The sequence below is a fragment of the Natator depressus genome, chromosome 7, assembly GCF_965152275.1.
Source record: "Natator depressus isolate rNatDep1 chromosome 7, rNatDep2.hap1, whole genome shotgun sequence".
Lineage (NCBI taxonomy): Eukaryota > Metazoa > Chordata > Testudines > Cheloniidae > Natator > Natator depressus.
The window spans coordinates 1,852,424-1,868,634 of NC_134240.1; the positions used below are offsets into that span (position 1 = coordinate 1,852,424).

Below are 16,211 nucleotides of genomic sequence, written 5' to 3' on the forward strand. Positions count from 1 at the left end.
TTCGTGAAGCCTAGCTTCATAGTGTTTTATCAGATATTGCATATGAATAACAGAAACATGTAAACTTGGGCGCTTGGGATCCAGCTCTAAGTGACAATGTGAACCAATTGTGAGCTAGTTTAGCTTCTAGAATTTTTCTTTCCATAATTTATAAAGCATTACCTTGCATTATATTTTGCCCTCTTTTACTTTAGAGGTAAACTTTGCAGAAGCAGCTGTTTTAGTAACTTGTGAGAAAACTAAGTGAAAATCTTTCCATCTTTTTCTGTATATTATTCAGCTGATGACTTACTGTTTGTATTCATTTCTAGGCTGACTTTGGCCCTGATAAATACTTGTCTGATAAAGACTTCCAGTGCGCAGTGAAACTTCTTTCTTCTTGTTCTGTGAGTGTTACCTTGATGACTCTTAAACTGAGCCAACCCAAAACTAACTCTTATGAGGACTAATCCTGAAAAAGTGTATGCAGTCTAATATAAAAATATTGTGTACTTATAAAACTGCTGTCATCTGAAGAGCTCAAAGCCTTTGTCAACACTAGTTAAGCCTCCTAAACCCTGGTGAGGTAATATGTAATCGCCCAAGAAAGTAGTAATGCCAGAAATGTCAAAGTCATGGCTGCTGTGCTTTTTCTCTTCCTGTCTTTTCATAATACTTCGAGTTAGCATCAACTTTGATTGTAAATGTCCAAGATTTTCAGGCTGTCAGAATAGTGCTGTCTATAAATTTAATTGTTTAACAACTCATCAGAGATGTCCTGAGGATCTAATGGATATCAGTGAAATGTGTTTTGATTCTCTGTGCTCTGTCTGCAATCTGTCCGTAGCCTGGAGGCAGAGGCTGTGGAAATAATGGAGGCAGTGCTCTGATTTCGTATGTTCCAGGGAACACCACATGGCAGGATCCAGTAGTAGTAACTCTGTCTGAATAAGGAATGGTATTTGCGGACTCCAAAGGGAACCCTGTGCGGCCTGTTTCCGCTTTGAGACTCTCACAGCAAAAAGCAAGACACCTTGGGAATAATTCTTACAGCCAAGTTTTAAATGTGTATGGTTGTTTTTTCCAATCCTGCAAGCCAAGTTGTCAGCAGAAAGTAAATAGTGCTCACTTGCACTGAGTTACTCCAGTGAGTCATATTAATTTCTGAAAAGGTTATGAAATTAGTGCTGTGAATTCTTAGCCTTGAACTACCTCATATTGTATTGCAGATCTAGGGCCTGAGCCCACAAAGCCATGAGTAACTTTATCCAGCATAAATAGTCACAGTGGGTGAGGTAATATATTTTATTGGACCAACTTCTGTTGGTTAGCGAGACCAGCTTCCGAGTTTACACAGAGCTCTTCTTCAGGTCTGGGAAACTTAGACCTTGTCTCTGCTACAAATTACTTCGTATAACAGATGATTAATCCACACCCCTGAGCAACATAAGTTATACTGACCTGAGCGCCAGTGTAGACAGCGCTATGTTGGCTGGAAAGCTTCTCCCCCCAACATAGCTACCGCTTCTCATGGAGGCAGGAGTCATCAAGACAACGGGGAGAGCTCTCTCCCGTTGGCTGAGAGCATCTTCACCAGAAGCACTACAGTGGTGCAGGCTGTAAGTGCTCTCATGTAGACATAACCACATTTGGTGTCTCACAGCTAAGCACAAGATGGAACAGATTGTTTAGCATAAATAGTTAGTACGTATTTCAAGGGACTACTCAAGGTGACATGGCCCATTAATACCCCTTTTGTCATAGGGAACATAACAGGCCACTACATCTTAACACGTATTTCAAGGGACTGTTCAACTACTTATGCTAAACAATCTGTTCCGTCTTGTGAGACACTTAGCTGTGAGACGCTACGGTCAGGTCTACGGTACAAATTTACGTCAGTGCAGCTGCGCTGCTGTAGCGCGTCTGGTGAAGATACTCTAAGCCGATGGGAGAGAGCTCTCCTGTCAGTTTAATAGCTCCGCAAGAGGCAGTAGCCGGGTCAGTGGAAGAAGCTGTCCCGCCGTCACAGCGTTGTCTACATGGGGGTTACGGTTGGTATAACTACAGTGCTCAAGGGTGTGGATTTTTCATACCCCAGAGCGACAGTTATACCAGAGTGTGTAGTGTCGACCAGGTCGGAGTAAGCTTCCCAGACCTGAAGAAGAGCTCTGTGTAAGCTCGGAAGCTTGTTTCTCCCTCCAACAGAAGTGGGTCCAGTAAAAGAGATTACCTCACCCACCTTGTCTTTCTAATATCTTGGGACTGACACAGTGGCAACAACACTTTAATGTGAGTTTAATGGGACTATGCTGTATAAAGTTACTCACATGCATGAGTGTTTACAGGCCTGGACCCTTAACCTTTTTTAGTCAACAAGCTAGTGACTTTGACTGCAGTGTAAGAGATCAGGAGGAAGAGCACAGGTAATGAGATTTGCAACCTCCTAACTTCCCCTGATGCCCACCAAATTCCCCTGCACCCTGTGCTTGGTCACCTCTGGGTTAAGTGCATCTGTTTTATCATGTGTGGGCAGGGGTGTGCACAAGGGGGGCCATGGGCACCCCCCAATAATTGGTGGGGGCAGAGCAAGCTCCTCCAGCCCCAGGGCTGTGGCAGGGGCACAGAACATGCTCCTTCAAATGCAGTCAAATTTAAATTCCTGCGCACGTCCCTGTGTGAGAGTTACTAATTTAGGGCCTGATCCAGCTGTTACTGAAATTGGTAGTAAGATTCCTGTCTACTTCAGTGGAAGTTGAATAAAATCCCTGCTTTGTTGGCCCTTGGTTAAGACTAAAATAATGGTCTGTTAAGCAGATGTGACTGCAGACTCTGGTTTGTCATTTTGATAAACAAATCATTCAAATGCATGATATTGCTTCAGGACATATGTTCTCTGTTAAATGAATCTAGCATGAATTTACTGTAAACCACATTAAAATGTATGAATCTTCCTTCTTCTTTTGGCAGCATCCCTACATTTACAAAGTCACTTTTGCCACAGCCAATGAATCCTCGGCACTGGTAATTAGACCATTCAATGAGAAGGGAACACTAAAGGACCTGATCTATAAGGTACTGTAGATTGGCACAGATTTTTAGCAAAATGCTCTGCCATGTTTTGTTACTCTATGGTGTTTAGAGCATATGTTTATTATAGTAGAAAGTGCTTTTTATGTTTTACTGTTGAGTAAATCGAGTTTTTTCTTTATAATTGCTTAGTATGAACATGGCATTTTAGATATTCATTAATAGCTGTGGACTTTTTTTTTTTTTTTAAGGCAAAACCCAAAGACCCATTCCTGAAGAAGTACTGCAATCCCAAAAAAATTCAAGGTCTTGAACTTCAGCAAATAAAAACATTTGGGAGACAAATACTAGAGGTAACTCCTTTTACTGTCTAACATGCATTTGTGACTAAAGGGATAATCTCCTCATAATTAACAGCTAAGATTATTATAATGGAAGGGAGTTAAGAATGTTGTATCCTTTTGCAGTTAGTTTATTTTGTACATTTGGCCACACTTTGTGTGTGTAATCAGTTCAGTGTAGTCCCCTGCATAGTTAGGCCTCCATTCTGCAACGGGATCCTTGTGTGCAGACCCTTATGCTTGCATGGAGCCCTCATTGTGATGTAACTGGAGCTCTGCACAGGTGCCAGGGTCTGCCCATATGGATCCAATTGCTGCACTGGGGACTAAGTAACTACCTTTTTTTCCTTGCCGGAAAGACCTGTAAATATAGACAGGAGCAGAGATACCCTTATCAGTGCTTTTATCGTAACTTTTTTTTTGAAAAAATACGGCTAAAGTACTTAAAAGGGTGCTCCATCAGAAACTGGAATTTTTCCAATTTAGTAAATTTTAAAGAAAAAATTAAAGTTAGCGGCGTCCTTTTAAATCTCTCTTACTTGCTGCAGTCTACATCACTAAATGTATGTCTTCCAAAAAAAGTTTTAAAACCATATTGTAGACTTTTTTTGTTCCGTTTGACCCTTTTCTTATTTTTAAGACACAGTAAATAAACCCCTTTTATCAGCCTCTTATTCTGCTCCAAGAACCTTTCAATATTGGTGCTGTTTACATGAAAATGACTTCCAGGTTTATTGTGAGTGTTTGTTTGATCAGTGTCAACTTTCAAGATCTCTTGATTAAGATCATATTATCTATGCTGATAAGATCATAGTACAATATCTCCTCTTCTGATGTTTTCCTTAGTCCAGTCTATTTTATCCCTTTAGCACTTGGTGGTGAGAAATCATGAATCTTGGCACCAATGTTAACCAGAGCCAGAGATCCTTTTATCCAAAAGAACTTTCTCTGCTCTTGATCCTTGGTGTCCTGCCCCATCTATCCCACTGTTTCTGACATGATGCTTTGAAGCAGAGGCTTCCGGGAGTTTTCAGAAGCCCTTTTGGGAGCCCTGTAGAATTGTGGGAGAAGAGGTCAAACTCCCACAGTCTGCTGGGAAACTCCCATGAGTCCATGGGAGAAGAGCAATACAGGTGTGCATCTCCCAGGATAGTTCCTTTATGGGGGAAGACAGGATGGTTCAGATTCCAGCTACTTATGTGCAATGTTAAAAGAAACCCAAATGCAGCAGATTCTGATTGAAGTGGCTAGAGGAAACAGTTGTTAGAGAGGAATGTGAGAACGTGAACCTCTAGAGCCTAATGGGTTGGGGAAACCACCAGGTGAGGTATAGGGATGAGTGCGATCATACATGTGGTGCCAGTCCAGTCTGTGAATGAAGAGCTGTAGAAGATGGCTTGACTCTGACAGTGTGGCTAAAAGGTGGGAGCTGAATGGGGAAAAATGAAAGACCCAGAGTTTGGGGAGCTTATCCATCCACTGTGCATTCTTTTAAGTACACTTCAAACGTTGTCTGACAATCATCCAAAGAGATGTCCTCGCAGTGACACTTTTTTTCTCTTTGATCTTTCAGGTATTAAAATTCTTGCATGAGAAAGGATTTCCTTATGGGCATCTACATTCCTCCAATGTGGTGTTGGATGGTGATACATGCAGGTTGCTGGATCTAGAGAATTCCTTGCTGGGACTCCCATCCTTTTATCGATCATATTTTTCACAATTTCGGAAAATTAATGTAAGTCACTTAAAATATAAAGCGACAAATAGATATTTCATATGTGAAAATTCATCATAGATGTGATAGTAAAACAATTTGTGCTTGACAATAAAATATTACAATAGTCTATCAACCATGAAAAGTGACCTTAATGCTGTTGTAGAAAGTATGACTTCTGTAGGCATCTGCTCAAGTTAGACTATATCCCTGGAATGAAATAGAGAATGTTTTCTCTAAGATGAATGGGCTAGAGGCATTATGTAGACATCTGGCTCTTCAAAACTCATAAATTGGGTGGGAGTTGGTGCAGATTTGCACATCACAGGACACTCTGTGTCTGCAGAGAAGCTAGACCTAACTTTCCCTCTGTTGGGAAATCTGCCCCGTTGTAGAACTTGCAAGCTTTTAACTGGTATGTTGCCTTGCTCTCAAGTACTCGTAATAAATTACATAAGGTATCACATGGCACAGCTGCTGACCTTGTTCAACAGTTGGACTGAGTTGCCAAAGAAACTTTCAAAAGTTCATGGCTACATTAACTATCCGTGCCATCAAAACTTACTAAAGTCTTAGCCAATAAGTGCAGCCACATATGTGTGTCTGCTACTAAACCTAAATCTAAAAGCCAGTGAACATCCATCCTCCATTAACACTTAGGTCACTATGCTAAATTAAGCCAAATGCACTAAACTCTCTCTGGTATTTTGTACAAATAGTTCTTTCTTTGGATACTTTCCTTTTTATCTACTTACTGGCTGGTTAGAAATCTGTGGTGGTGTGGGCATGTGTACTATTCCTGTTAATACATTTACATATAGTATATTAAACCTCGGTGTTTACTGTTTGAATAATATTAGAAAAATGCGCTAGCTCAAGACTTCCTTTCAGTATTATGATTTTCAAAAACCCTATATTTATTTTGTAGGAATAAGGGTTGTGTGCACAAAAAATAGTTAGGTCAATTATTAAGCTGTATTGTCACCTGCAACTGAAAATGCCAAATTGATCACTTGTGAAGGGGTTACTTTATTAGAGGAGCCATTTGGGCTGGGTGCAGTTTGTGTACATAGTAAGACTGCTCTTCCCCTCCAAATTTAGCATCTAAATAGAAAAGACAGGCAAAGCATGAGAGGATTGGGATTATGTTTATCAATGGGGAACTGAGGCATAGAGAGACAGGGACTTGCCCCATGTCACACAGTTTGATGGCAGAACTGGGAATTGAACCTTTATCTCCTGAGTCCCAGTCTTGTGCCCTAATCACAAGCCCATCCTTCTCTAATGGATCATTATAAATCTTGAAACTGAAATGTGCAAAATTGCTTGATTCGAGCAAGTTGGCTTTTGTCGTCCTAGACTTTAGAAGGTGTTGATGTACATTGCTTTGGTCACTTACTGTATGAAATGACGTATGGGAGACCTCCAGATTCAATCCCAGTGGACGGCTTCCCTCCTGCTCCATCGGCATCAGTCGGTCAGTATACTATTGGGGAGGTATTAGCCTCTGTTTAAAGTAACTTCAGTTGTCTGCCTTTCTTTTAATCAAACTAAAAGGACATATTGGAATACACTAGAAACCTACTTAAAACGTCTTGTGGCTTTAGAAGGAGATTTCTGAGGCTGGATAATTATTTGCTGAACTAACTACAATAGAAAATGTACCATACCTGTACGTTTCTATATTGTGAGATTCGTTTTTCCCTGAAGAAATACATACAGCACAGATACACTGAGTTGCTTTGTCATTCTTTCTTTACTACACAGTTTCTGATCATCTAGTAAAAGTAATATTTACTGCTCTTGAACTGTCTTAGTTGAAAGGTTAGTTAGGGAGCGTTACACAACAGTGCCTAATCTTTTGTCCCAAACCAAGGAAAGCAGTGTTAGCAAACGTGTTCCTGCAGTATAAAAATCTGCCCATTCTTTCTTTTCCTTCCTTTTTAAAGTGGCAGTGTTGGAATCCATACTCTCCTGTGAAGCCATAAAGAATGGTATGCCAGCTGTCTCCAAGATCTTACAGATGTCGTAAGTTCTCGTTGCCTTGTTTTTTTGTAGACTTTGTAGTATTGTTAGCTTTTCTCATATTAATATAATTTCTGTGCTCTCATCATTCATAATAAAGGGTTTTTTGGGGGGAGGAATAATCTCTCCTCAATGAGAGCATTAATGGTCTAACTTTATTTGATGTACGTCACTTGTGAAATATGATTGATGTTCCTTAAACTATTCTGACCCTTGCTACGTTGTAGCATACAATACATTCACCCACTCGGGTGTTTGCGTTTTAATGAAGGATTACTGATTAAAGTTGAAAACACCTGTAAAACACTGCTTATTTTATTTAAAAAAGAAAAAATGGGCATTTCAAAAAAACCCACTGGAAATGGTTACTTGTATCTGAGGGCTTGTCTATGTGGAGCAGTAATGTGGAGTACTGGGGTGAGATTTCTAAAGCGCACTAATGTGCTGCATGTTAATTGGTCCATGTAGATCCTGCTGATGTACACTAAATGTTCCCAAGTGCACTTTAACATAGTGCTGTTTAAAATAGTTCTACATTAAAGTATGCAAGGGAACATTACAGGAGATAATTCATTACAGTATGTATTACTGTAATGAGGAAATATATAACATTTGCATTCTATACATACTTATTTTAGGGTATATAGAGAGAGCCCTGAAAACCTCTGATTTTGGACCTCTACATAAAATTCAAATTGCTAAAAACAAATCCTGAAAAATGGAAGTAATTAACACTGAAAAACATAAGCTCGATGTATAGAGCATGTTGCTGTGATTATTTAAAGGGCCCAGCCATCAGTTATGAACATATGCAAAAGTACATGGAGGGATGATAAGAAAACATCTAAGATGCAGAACTTTGTGGGTTGCTGTTCCTTCTAGAAGTGATCCTTAATAGATTTGACTGGTAGTGAGCCTGCGATGTGATTAACAAAGTAGATTTTATTGCTTTGTTCAACATTCGTGTTCAAAATAGGGAGTGGGCAGAAGTGTAGTGTTCTGTCCTTTAGAATTGTCGACTAGTCCCACAGTGCGTAGCTTGCCACACATTTTGGGGTGTGCTGTGGAGTTCCATATTCTCTGGTGGGAAAGGGTCACTGCAGTCTTGTCTTTTGTTGTCTGTCTTTTTTTATTTGAGGGGGAGAGAGGAAATGAACAGAAATCTGACAACAGGGAAATGGTATCGGTGTAAGAATTTATAAAGGTCATGAGTTAGAGAAGATAATCCATGTCCAGTCTGACCTGATGTGTACATGCAGCACGATTTGGAATGTGTAGGTTCTGGGTTCATATATATGCCAATACAATAAAAATAAACCTTTCTCTCCTTAAATAAAATACTGTTCTGTAGAAAGCGTCTGTTAAATTTTGGCAAGGGCACATAATTAAAAAGCAGGGGAGGGGAAAAAGAAATGCACAAGTGGATTTTAAAGGGGCTCTGACAACTTTATCACACCTTTCTCTGAATTTTCTGCCTACTATTGTTCCTGAGTGTTTGGATCTGGGATAAAAAGAAAAGGAGTACTTGTGGCACCTTAGAGACTAACAAATATATTTGAGCATAAGCTTTCATCATCATGCATCCGATGAAGTGAGCTGTAGCTCACAAAAACTTATGCTCAAATAAATTTGTTAGTCTCTAAGGTGCCACAAGTACTCCTTTTCTTTTTGGGAATACAGACTAACATGGCTGCTACTCTGGATCTGGGAAGTTGGATAAGTTCATCACTTGCGTAAACATGTGGTAATCTGCAATAGTGTCAAAATTCTAAACTATCGGTCATGGGGGATTTAACTCTGACATTTCACTGGACAACCTTCTAGTGTGTTCTCAAAGAAATAGAAAGTAGCTGGAAATGTTATATTTCTAGTTTCAGACTAACATTGCCCTCTAGTGTACTTCCCCTGTGCTCTGAGAAGAGAGGGTTAATCATTTGCATTGTTGCTGCTGTCTAGTGGGATTGAGGGAAACATTTTTCCCTTGTTCAGTTACTTTAACTGGAGTGTTAAAATCCAGGTGGTTGTTCTGAATTTTATGGGTTAGTTATGGCTCGCCACTGATCGCATCCGACCAAAAGATTTATAGGTTCTTGTCCAATTCAGACTAAAGGGTCCAAGAACTCCAAGCTCTATATCAGGAGAGGACTCTTGGGGTGCTTGGCAAAAACACTTATACTGAGGACAATACCAAATTGATAAATACTTTATTGAGATTAACAAAAGAATAATAAGTGCTATGAAACTTATGACTGCAAAACGGTACAAGAATTCCAAAACTCCTGGTGGTAACATTCCTATTATAAGTACCTTAACCTAACATACTCACACCCTTCCTTGAGGACCCGGTAATAGGGGGTGAAGGACTAGCCTTACTCCTGGCATGCCCAATAAGACGATGGTCCCAATAGTTCGGAATGCTGAGTTGTTATACTATACTACACAAGCTGAGCTGATAGTGTGATGGAAGATAGAATGATAGGTAGCTAAAAGGATAGTCTACAGAATATAGGAGAACAAAGAAAAGAAAAAGCTCCCTAAGATATCCTTACATGGTATTTTATAGGATCCTGACGCTATATAATTCAGGCCCAAGCTACTATACCCAAATCTTGTTTCTGTACCCTAAGAAATGTATGGGTCCCCTTATCCTATATCTTAGCGGATTATGACACTTACTCTCTACATATTAAGGATTGTCTCACTCCAAAAACTGCCCACCTAGGCTCTCTTGGCGACTTCCAGGTTTTCGGTTACCAACCGGTTGCAGACGGATAAATCTATTCAGGGTTGTGAGTAGTTCCTCCCCTTAGGTTCCCCAAAGTTCAGGGACCATTTCTATCTGTGCCAAAGGTTGCCATCTTTTATGCTGACTTACTCTTAACTGATCATACTTTTAGCTATTTAGCTGATCTTTAGGCTTCTTGCATTTCAGCAAAACTTATTCTATGTATAATTATTAGGAAACACCTATCATATGCCTCAACACATCCTAATTTCAGAGGAATTAATACTGATAAAATATAAGAATGATATATGAAATGGATTAATTCAGAAAGAGAAACATATTTGTTACAGCTGGCTGGATTAGTAGGATATAATTAGCAAAATAATCTTATGGGCTACAAGGTAAATGGAAATGTGAAGCTTTACTCCGATGTTTTCCATGCTCTTTAGTGTTTTGAATAATAACATATAATGACTGTGCAAAGAGAGCTTCTTGTCAGAAAGAGGAGTGATCTTTTAGATGCAATGTACAAACCCCCCACCAAATACCTGGCCCCTGTAGTCGTTACAGCATTTTAAGCAAAGGGAGAGTTGGCTTTGGGAGATTCTATTCTGCCTAACTAAAATTACCGTGTTTCAACTATCAAAGTGTTTCTCTTGGTCTCCTCCTAAAGCTGTTAGCTAGTCTTGCTATGTTCCACATCAGAGGTGGTTACGTGTCAGGGAGGATTGCTATTTGTACGTTATGACCCTTCTGGATGACAAGCACCATATAAATGCCAGTGCAAAGACCTGAAGAAGAGCTCTGTGTGAGCACGGAAGCTTTTCTCTCTCACCTGCAGAAGTTGGTCCAATAGAAGATATTACCTCACCCACTTTGTCTTAGTGCAAAGAATAAGCAGCAGTGGAGGGAGTGGTGGTAATGCTGTATTCTCTTCTTGATCCTATCTGTCTCTTGGAAATAACACACCAGCTTGAACTTTTCTTTCCTTTCAGATTATTCAGTGATGTTCTCCTAACGAATTCCGAGAAACCACAGTTTAAGGTAAAAGTGAACGACACTGGCGTATCCTGAATTGCTGCTGACTGCGTGGTTATGTGGCTGGCTTTGGGCCTTGGTGCTATCCATCCGAAATGTGGGGTTGGGTGTATGACGTGTGGGGAAGAAGACACTTGGCTGTGTTCAAGGCTGCCAAGACACCAGTGTTGCTGTTTCTTTCAGCAGCACTTCACAAGGGAGCTTGTTCGCTGGATTCCTTCATTGACATGTCCCTGGGAGCACTTGTATTTTTTTTACTCATTAGATTTTCTTAAGGATGATGGCAGTTGCTGTTCCTTACTAGGAACACTGACACAAACGTAAAGCAAACGCAGGGTTTAGGGTTGGTGGGGGAGGCTACTTAGCACTGAATTCTGCAGATGCTTCAAACTGTCCCTCAGAAAAGAAGTTACTTGTACATAGTGGACAAGAGAAGTAAACAGCAAAATTTTCTTTGGTGGTTCTTGGTTATAAGATGAACAAATGTGAACTTCATAAAGTTCTGTAGGAGATTCAGGACAAACAATCTCTTCAAAGCACGAGTAACATAATATAGCTCTTGCGCCATGTCTTTTTACCAACTACTTGCCACGTGTGTTTCGACAGTAATGGCGAGAACAGACTCCTGCAGGATTGCATGGGAGAGCAATCTCCTTGCCACTGATTTGGAACCTTCCCATAAGAAATCAACAGAACCACTCTAAACCATCAGTTAGTCCACAGTCCGATCTGAAGCACCTTATATCTGAACAGCTGCTAGATTAACATTGGCTTTAACTCCTCCATCATACACCATATTCTTTTCCTGTTGTTGAGGCTAGCAGCCAGGTTTGGAGGGAGCAGTGCTTGCAGAAATCCCATGTGGTCTAGGTGGATACACAGTTATCTTCATTAAACAATCAGTGTTAGAACCTGGGGCCTTATCATAGATCGAAAAATACCTCAGATTAAAAGTGGATGTTTGGCAGTGAAGCTGTGTGTTAATTCTGCTTGGCACATCCCATACCATGATTCTTCCCTTTCCTTTACCAGATTCCCACTAAGTTAAAAGAGGCATTGAAAACTGCCAAGGAGTGCATAGAAAAGAGACTAACTGAAGAACAGAAATTGGTAATATCTGCATTTCTTTATGGTTTTTCCACAGACATTCTTTTCCCTTCATCTTTTAAACCAAAGATTATATGACAAATGGTGAAATGTTAGATTTTCATCAGTAGATTTAATAAATCTTACTCAGGTGAAGTGTGCCTGTGAGACTATTGCAGTAGATGTAAGAAACCGTTTTAGAACAGATTCTTTTTAGACTGAATTATATTTGGGTGTCTTAAAGGTACACTGTACAATGTAAGATAGAACATGAGAGTATTTAAAACATAAAACAAAAACTTGTTTTTGTTTTTTCTAGTTAACTTTATCATGCTTAAAAACTATATAAGCTAAAATGGCTAATTGACAGCATGAAGCCAAACTTCCTGGCTTCTGACACTTTGGCATGAAAGAGACACACATGATAGATTTTTGTGCACTGTATTGGCTTTTGCACGTGCAGATAAATACATGGAAAAACTGGAGGACAATTTGGAAATCTGGCGATTATATTTTCTTATTAGCTTACATTTAAAAATGAAAGTGCAATTGGTGCCCTTAATCGACTGTATTATTTTGGATCCTTGAATATTAATTTAGTAGTCTTCAAAGGGCTGTTGAAATGTATGATTAGTTTGAGTCAGAAAGTCCAGATCTAAAGTTTCTGAAGTTTGGGGTGTCTGAATCAGGGTTCCCCCCCAGTGTGTTATAGGGAAGGAAACCAGATGTAAAACTTAGGATCAGATCCAAGCTTCCCAAATTTTGGGAATGTTTTTGTCTTAGGTTTTGTTACAGGCCCACTTCTAGCTGAGGAGATCAGTATGAGATGTATGATCTCTGAATGCTTTTTAGAGGAAGACTATCCAGTCCATGTGGTGGACAATAATATTGTTGGAACACATTTGTTTTTGCAGCACATTTGATACCCCCTCCGCTCCCTAGTAAAGGAGCCATGGCCTGATTGTGCAGCTGTTGTATGCATGGATCTGCCACTGTCTTTAGTGGAATTTCCAAAGTGAGTGGCTCCCAAAACGTTCCCTAAACGTTTATAAATCTAACTTTATTTTAACTCTGGTCTTTGGGCCCGAAACCAGTAGCAAAGATCTAAATATTTTTTAAAAATTCAAAGCCACTTGAGTATTTTCTCCAGTGTTTCCCCTTCTCTGAGGTTGCCAGATAAAAGTTTTGTACATTTCATGTGGGCTGTTTTGGTCTCTGTCTCTCTCATATTCTAAAGATTCACCAGCATAGAAGACTGACAAGAGCTCAGTCTCACCACGGTTCTGAGGAAGAGAAAAAGAAAAGAAAAATCTTGGCACGAAAGGTAAATGGCATTGTTTAACACGAGTTTCTGGCATGTAGAGAAGTATGTACATTCCTAGTGTAGTATGTGCTGAGGAAATGAGAGCATAATGGGGATATGCTCTCACTCCCATGACCTACAGGAACACTTCTGAGAGAGAGAACATCTGGTTTGATTGTTTTCACATATGCAGACAGGCGATGCGCTGTGCAGCAATGTTTAAATGCTGACCGCTAGTTGATTTGCAGTAACTTTAAATGAGCTAAATAAGAAAAACCGATGAGTGGCTATATGAATGCGTAAAGTACATAGAACAGCCTGCCCCCTTTGCACGTTCTGCCGGGGAATGAGAAAGCTATCTCCTGCATCTGCAGCGCATTTCCTGCATCTCTGGCTCTCTCTTTTTTGAGGACCAGTTCCTGGCCCTTGTTTTGGTTGGCAGTAGGGCCATATCGCTGCCCAAAGTGGGCAGCTGGGGATATTCCCCAGCAATGGGTGATTCCCTAGCTGCTGCAGAGTTGGCCAATAGGACTGCGACAGTAGGAGTATGCTCTGGGGAAGAGTGGATAAAGCCCTGGTGATCCCTGCATGCTATAATAACCCCTTGGGGGCTGATGCAGATCCTCATGTGTCAAAGGCATCTTGGTAAGGGCCGCAGTGAAATAATAGGAAATGCTGTTTATTCCTGTCTTTTCTCTCTCCTTGATTCTTAAAGAAGTCAAAGCTCTCAGCCTTCGAAAGCGGGGAAGAACGCTCGGCAAAATACAGCAATTCAAACAATTCAGGTAACTAACAGGGTCCTTTCAACAGGTTTACAGCGCACTCTCTTTTGGATTTAAAAAAAAAAAAATCAAATTACATGCTCGTTAGAAAACCTAAAATCACTTTGAATTTTCTATTGTATACTAACAGACTATTACAAGCTGATCCTAGTATTGGTTTCAGAGTAGCAGCTGTGTTAATCTGTATCTGCAAAAAAACCAGGAGTACTTGTGGCACCTTAGAGACTAACAAATTTATTAGAGCATCAGCTTTCATGGGCTACAGCCCACTTCACTGGAAGCATTGAATGGAACATATAGTAAGAAGATATGTATATACATACAGAGAAGGTGGAATTTGCCATACAAACTGTAAGAGGCTAATTAATTAAGATGAGCTATTATCAGCAGGAGAAAAAAAACTTTTGTAGTGATAATCAAGATGGCCCATTTAGACAGTTGACAAGAAGTTAAATGCTGACCGCTAGTTGATTTGCAGTAACTTTAAATAAGCTAAATAAGAAAAACTGATGAGTGGCTATATGAATGCCTAAAGTACATAGAACAGTTATTGGTTATTTCATCATGGTCAAATTGTGGGTTTAAAAACATTGTCACTGGTAGTTATAGTTTTATTAATAGGTGAAAACCTCTCAGTGCTCTGAGCGTTGGATGGAAGGTGTGGGGTTGCTTACAATAGCATTGATCAGTCAATCCATTGGATACTTCGTCCTTCACATGGAAACACTCTTGACATTTATATTTCTTTATAAGAAGTTACTAAAATGAATCAATGAGCTACAGGGAAAAAAGTTTCTGCGTCTGTGTCCAGTCCTGAAGAGGGCTCTGTGTGGTAAGCTGTCACCTGCTGAACTGTCCAGTAGTGCAGCCAGTTTCTGTTAACTAAAATGACTTGCAAGGGGAAGAAGTGCCCATCTTAAAGGGTGTAACTATTCCAGAAAGCAATTCATTGTGAAATACAGTCAGCTACCAAAGTAACTGGTGAAGCTATAGCAACTGACTAGAAAACTCTCTCCTAGAAGGAGAGATGGGGTCAGAGTCTGCAGGCAGTGGGTGGCATGCACCTAAAGGAGAGCAAAATTTAGTCTCTGAAATCCAACAGCATTTAGTCTAAACAGCCTGCCTGCTATTGAAAAGAAGTGTTCCCCATTGGGGAATTCTGAGTGTGTGTTGAGATGTTTGTCAAGCCTGGTCTGTTCATCCACACTGTGCAGCTCATCAGTCGAGACAGGTTCTGATTCTGTACCCATTCAAGTCCGTGGGAATTAAGCCATTGACTTCAGTGGAAGTAGTCAGTAAAATCAGACTGTTTCCGAAGGCCCATGTTACTGTGTTGAATCCTGAAATCACAGCTGTAGTTACTGGGTTTTTATTTTGTTTAGCAGGCTCTGGGGCCAGTTCCCCTCTGACATCTCCATCGTCCCCTACTCCACCCTCTACAGCAGGTAAGCGAAAGAGCCATTGCAGTGTTGGTCTGTCTTCTGTTGATTTTTTCTAGGGTGGGAGATGATCTATTCTATCCTTAGGGGTGATAGAGTTTTAAGGACAAGGACTGGCCATAAAAATGTACAGATGACATTTATTTACCTTCTAGTGACAAAAGTTCAGACAGCTGGAGTCTTCTGAGCATCCTAGATAGGCTTGTAACATACAAAGCCTTCTTGTTTAACAAATTTCTCTGTAATACTTCTGTAGATAATCTGTCCACCCAATACAAATGCTTGTGTCTAAATCTGCACTACCCTAATCCTGCCTTGATTGGTACTTTCCAGACATCCTCTGGACCTTGCATTATTTCACAAACGTGCTTTGCTTTCTGGTGATCCAGTCTGCTGGCTCTGGAGTGCTCTGTTTTGTGATTCAGCCGTTTTGTATCATCTTTGTACTCCCCGAGTGTTAGCTGCACATCCAAGTATTAACCCACAATACATTTGAAATGTAAGTGTAAGGCTCACTGAGGAGCAGCATTATTAGAGGGTGGTAATACAATCCGTTTTCAGAAGGAAACATTGATACCGACTACCTGTGCAGTAGTGACTAGCTCACCTGATTTCTGGTCCAAGGAACCTGTTGCATTGAACGGCGTTAGCTCTTACATCTAGGCTACGTTAATTGGTTAGGGAAGTGTGTGTGGTTGGTTCGTTCTAACTGACCTTCTAAAAGACACTGTAGTCCACAAACTTCAGTA

The 16,211-nt window shown here is 40.2% G+C and overlaps 1 protein-coding gene across 4 annotated transcripts in view; it reads left to right on the forward strand.

Moving 5' to 3' along the window:
• The window catches only part of PXK (PX domain containing serine/threonine kinase like), a 52,731-nt gene that overhangs the window by 23,969 nt on the left and 12,551 nt on the right, over positions 1-16,211 (forward strand). For 2 of the 4 annotated variants that reach the window (XM_074957333.1, XM_074957335.1), the window contains exons 7-17: positions 312-386; positions 2,950-3,054; positions 3,261-3,362; positions 4,924-5,085; positions 6,424-6,541; positions 7,014-7,092; positions 10,810-10,858; positions 11,885-11,962; positions 13,176-13,262; positions 13,957-14,026; positions 15,406-15,468. In XM_074957333.1, coding sequence (XP_074813434.1) covers positions 312-386; positions 2,950-3,054; positions 3,261-3,362; positions 4,924-5,085; positions 6,424-6,541; positions 7,014-7,092; positions 10,810-10,858; positions 11,885-11,962; positions 13,176-13,262; positions 13,957-14,026; positions 15,406-15,468 — 988 coding nt within the window. The remainder of the gene's footprint in view (positions 1-311; positions 387-2,949; positions 3,055-3,260; positions 3,363-4,923; positions 5,086-6,423; positions 6,542-7,013; positions 7,093-10,809; positions 10,859-11,884; positions 11,963-13,175; positions 13,263-13,956; positions 14,027-15,405; positions 15,469-16,211) is intronic. The other 2 variants (XM_074957334.1, XM_074957336.1) reach the window with 1 other exon arrangement.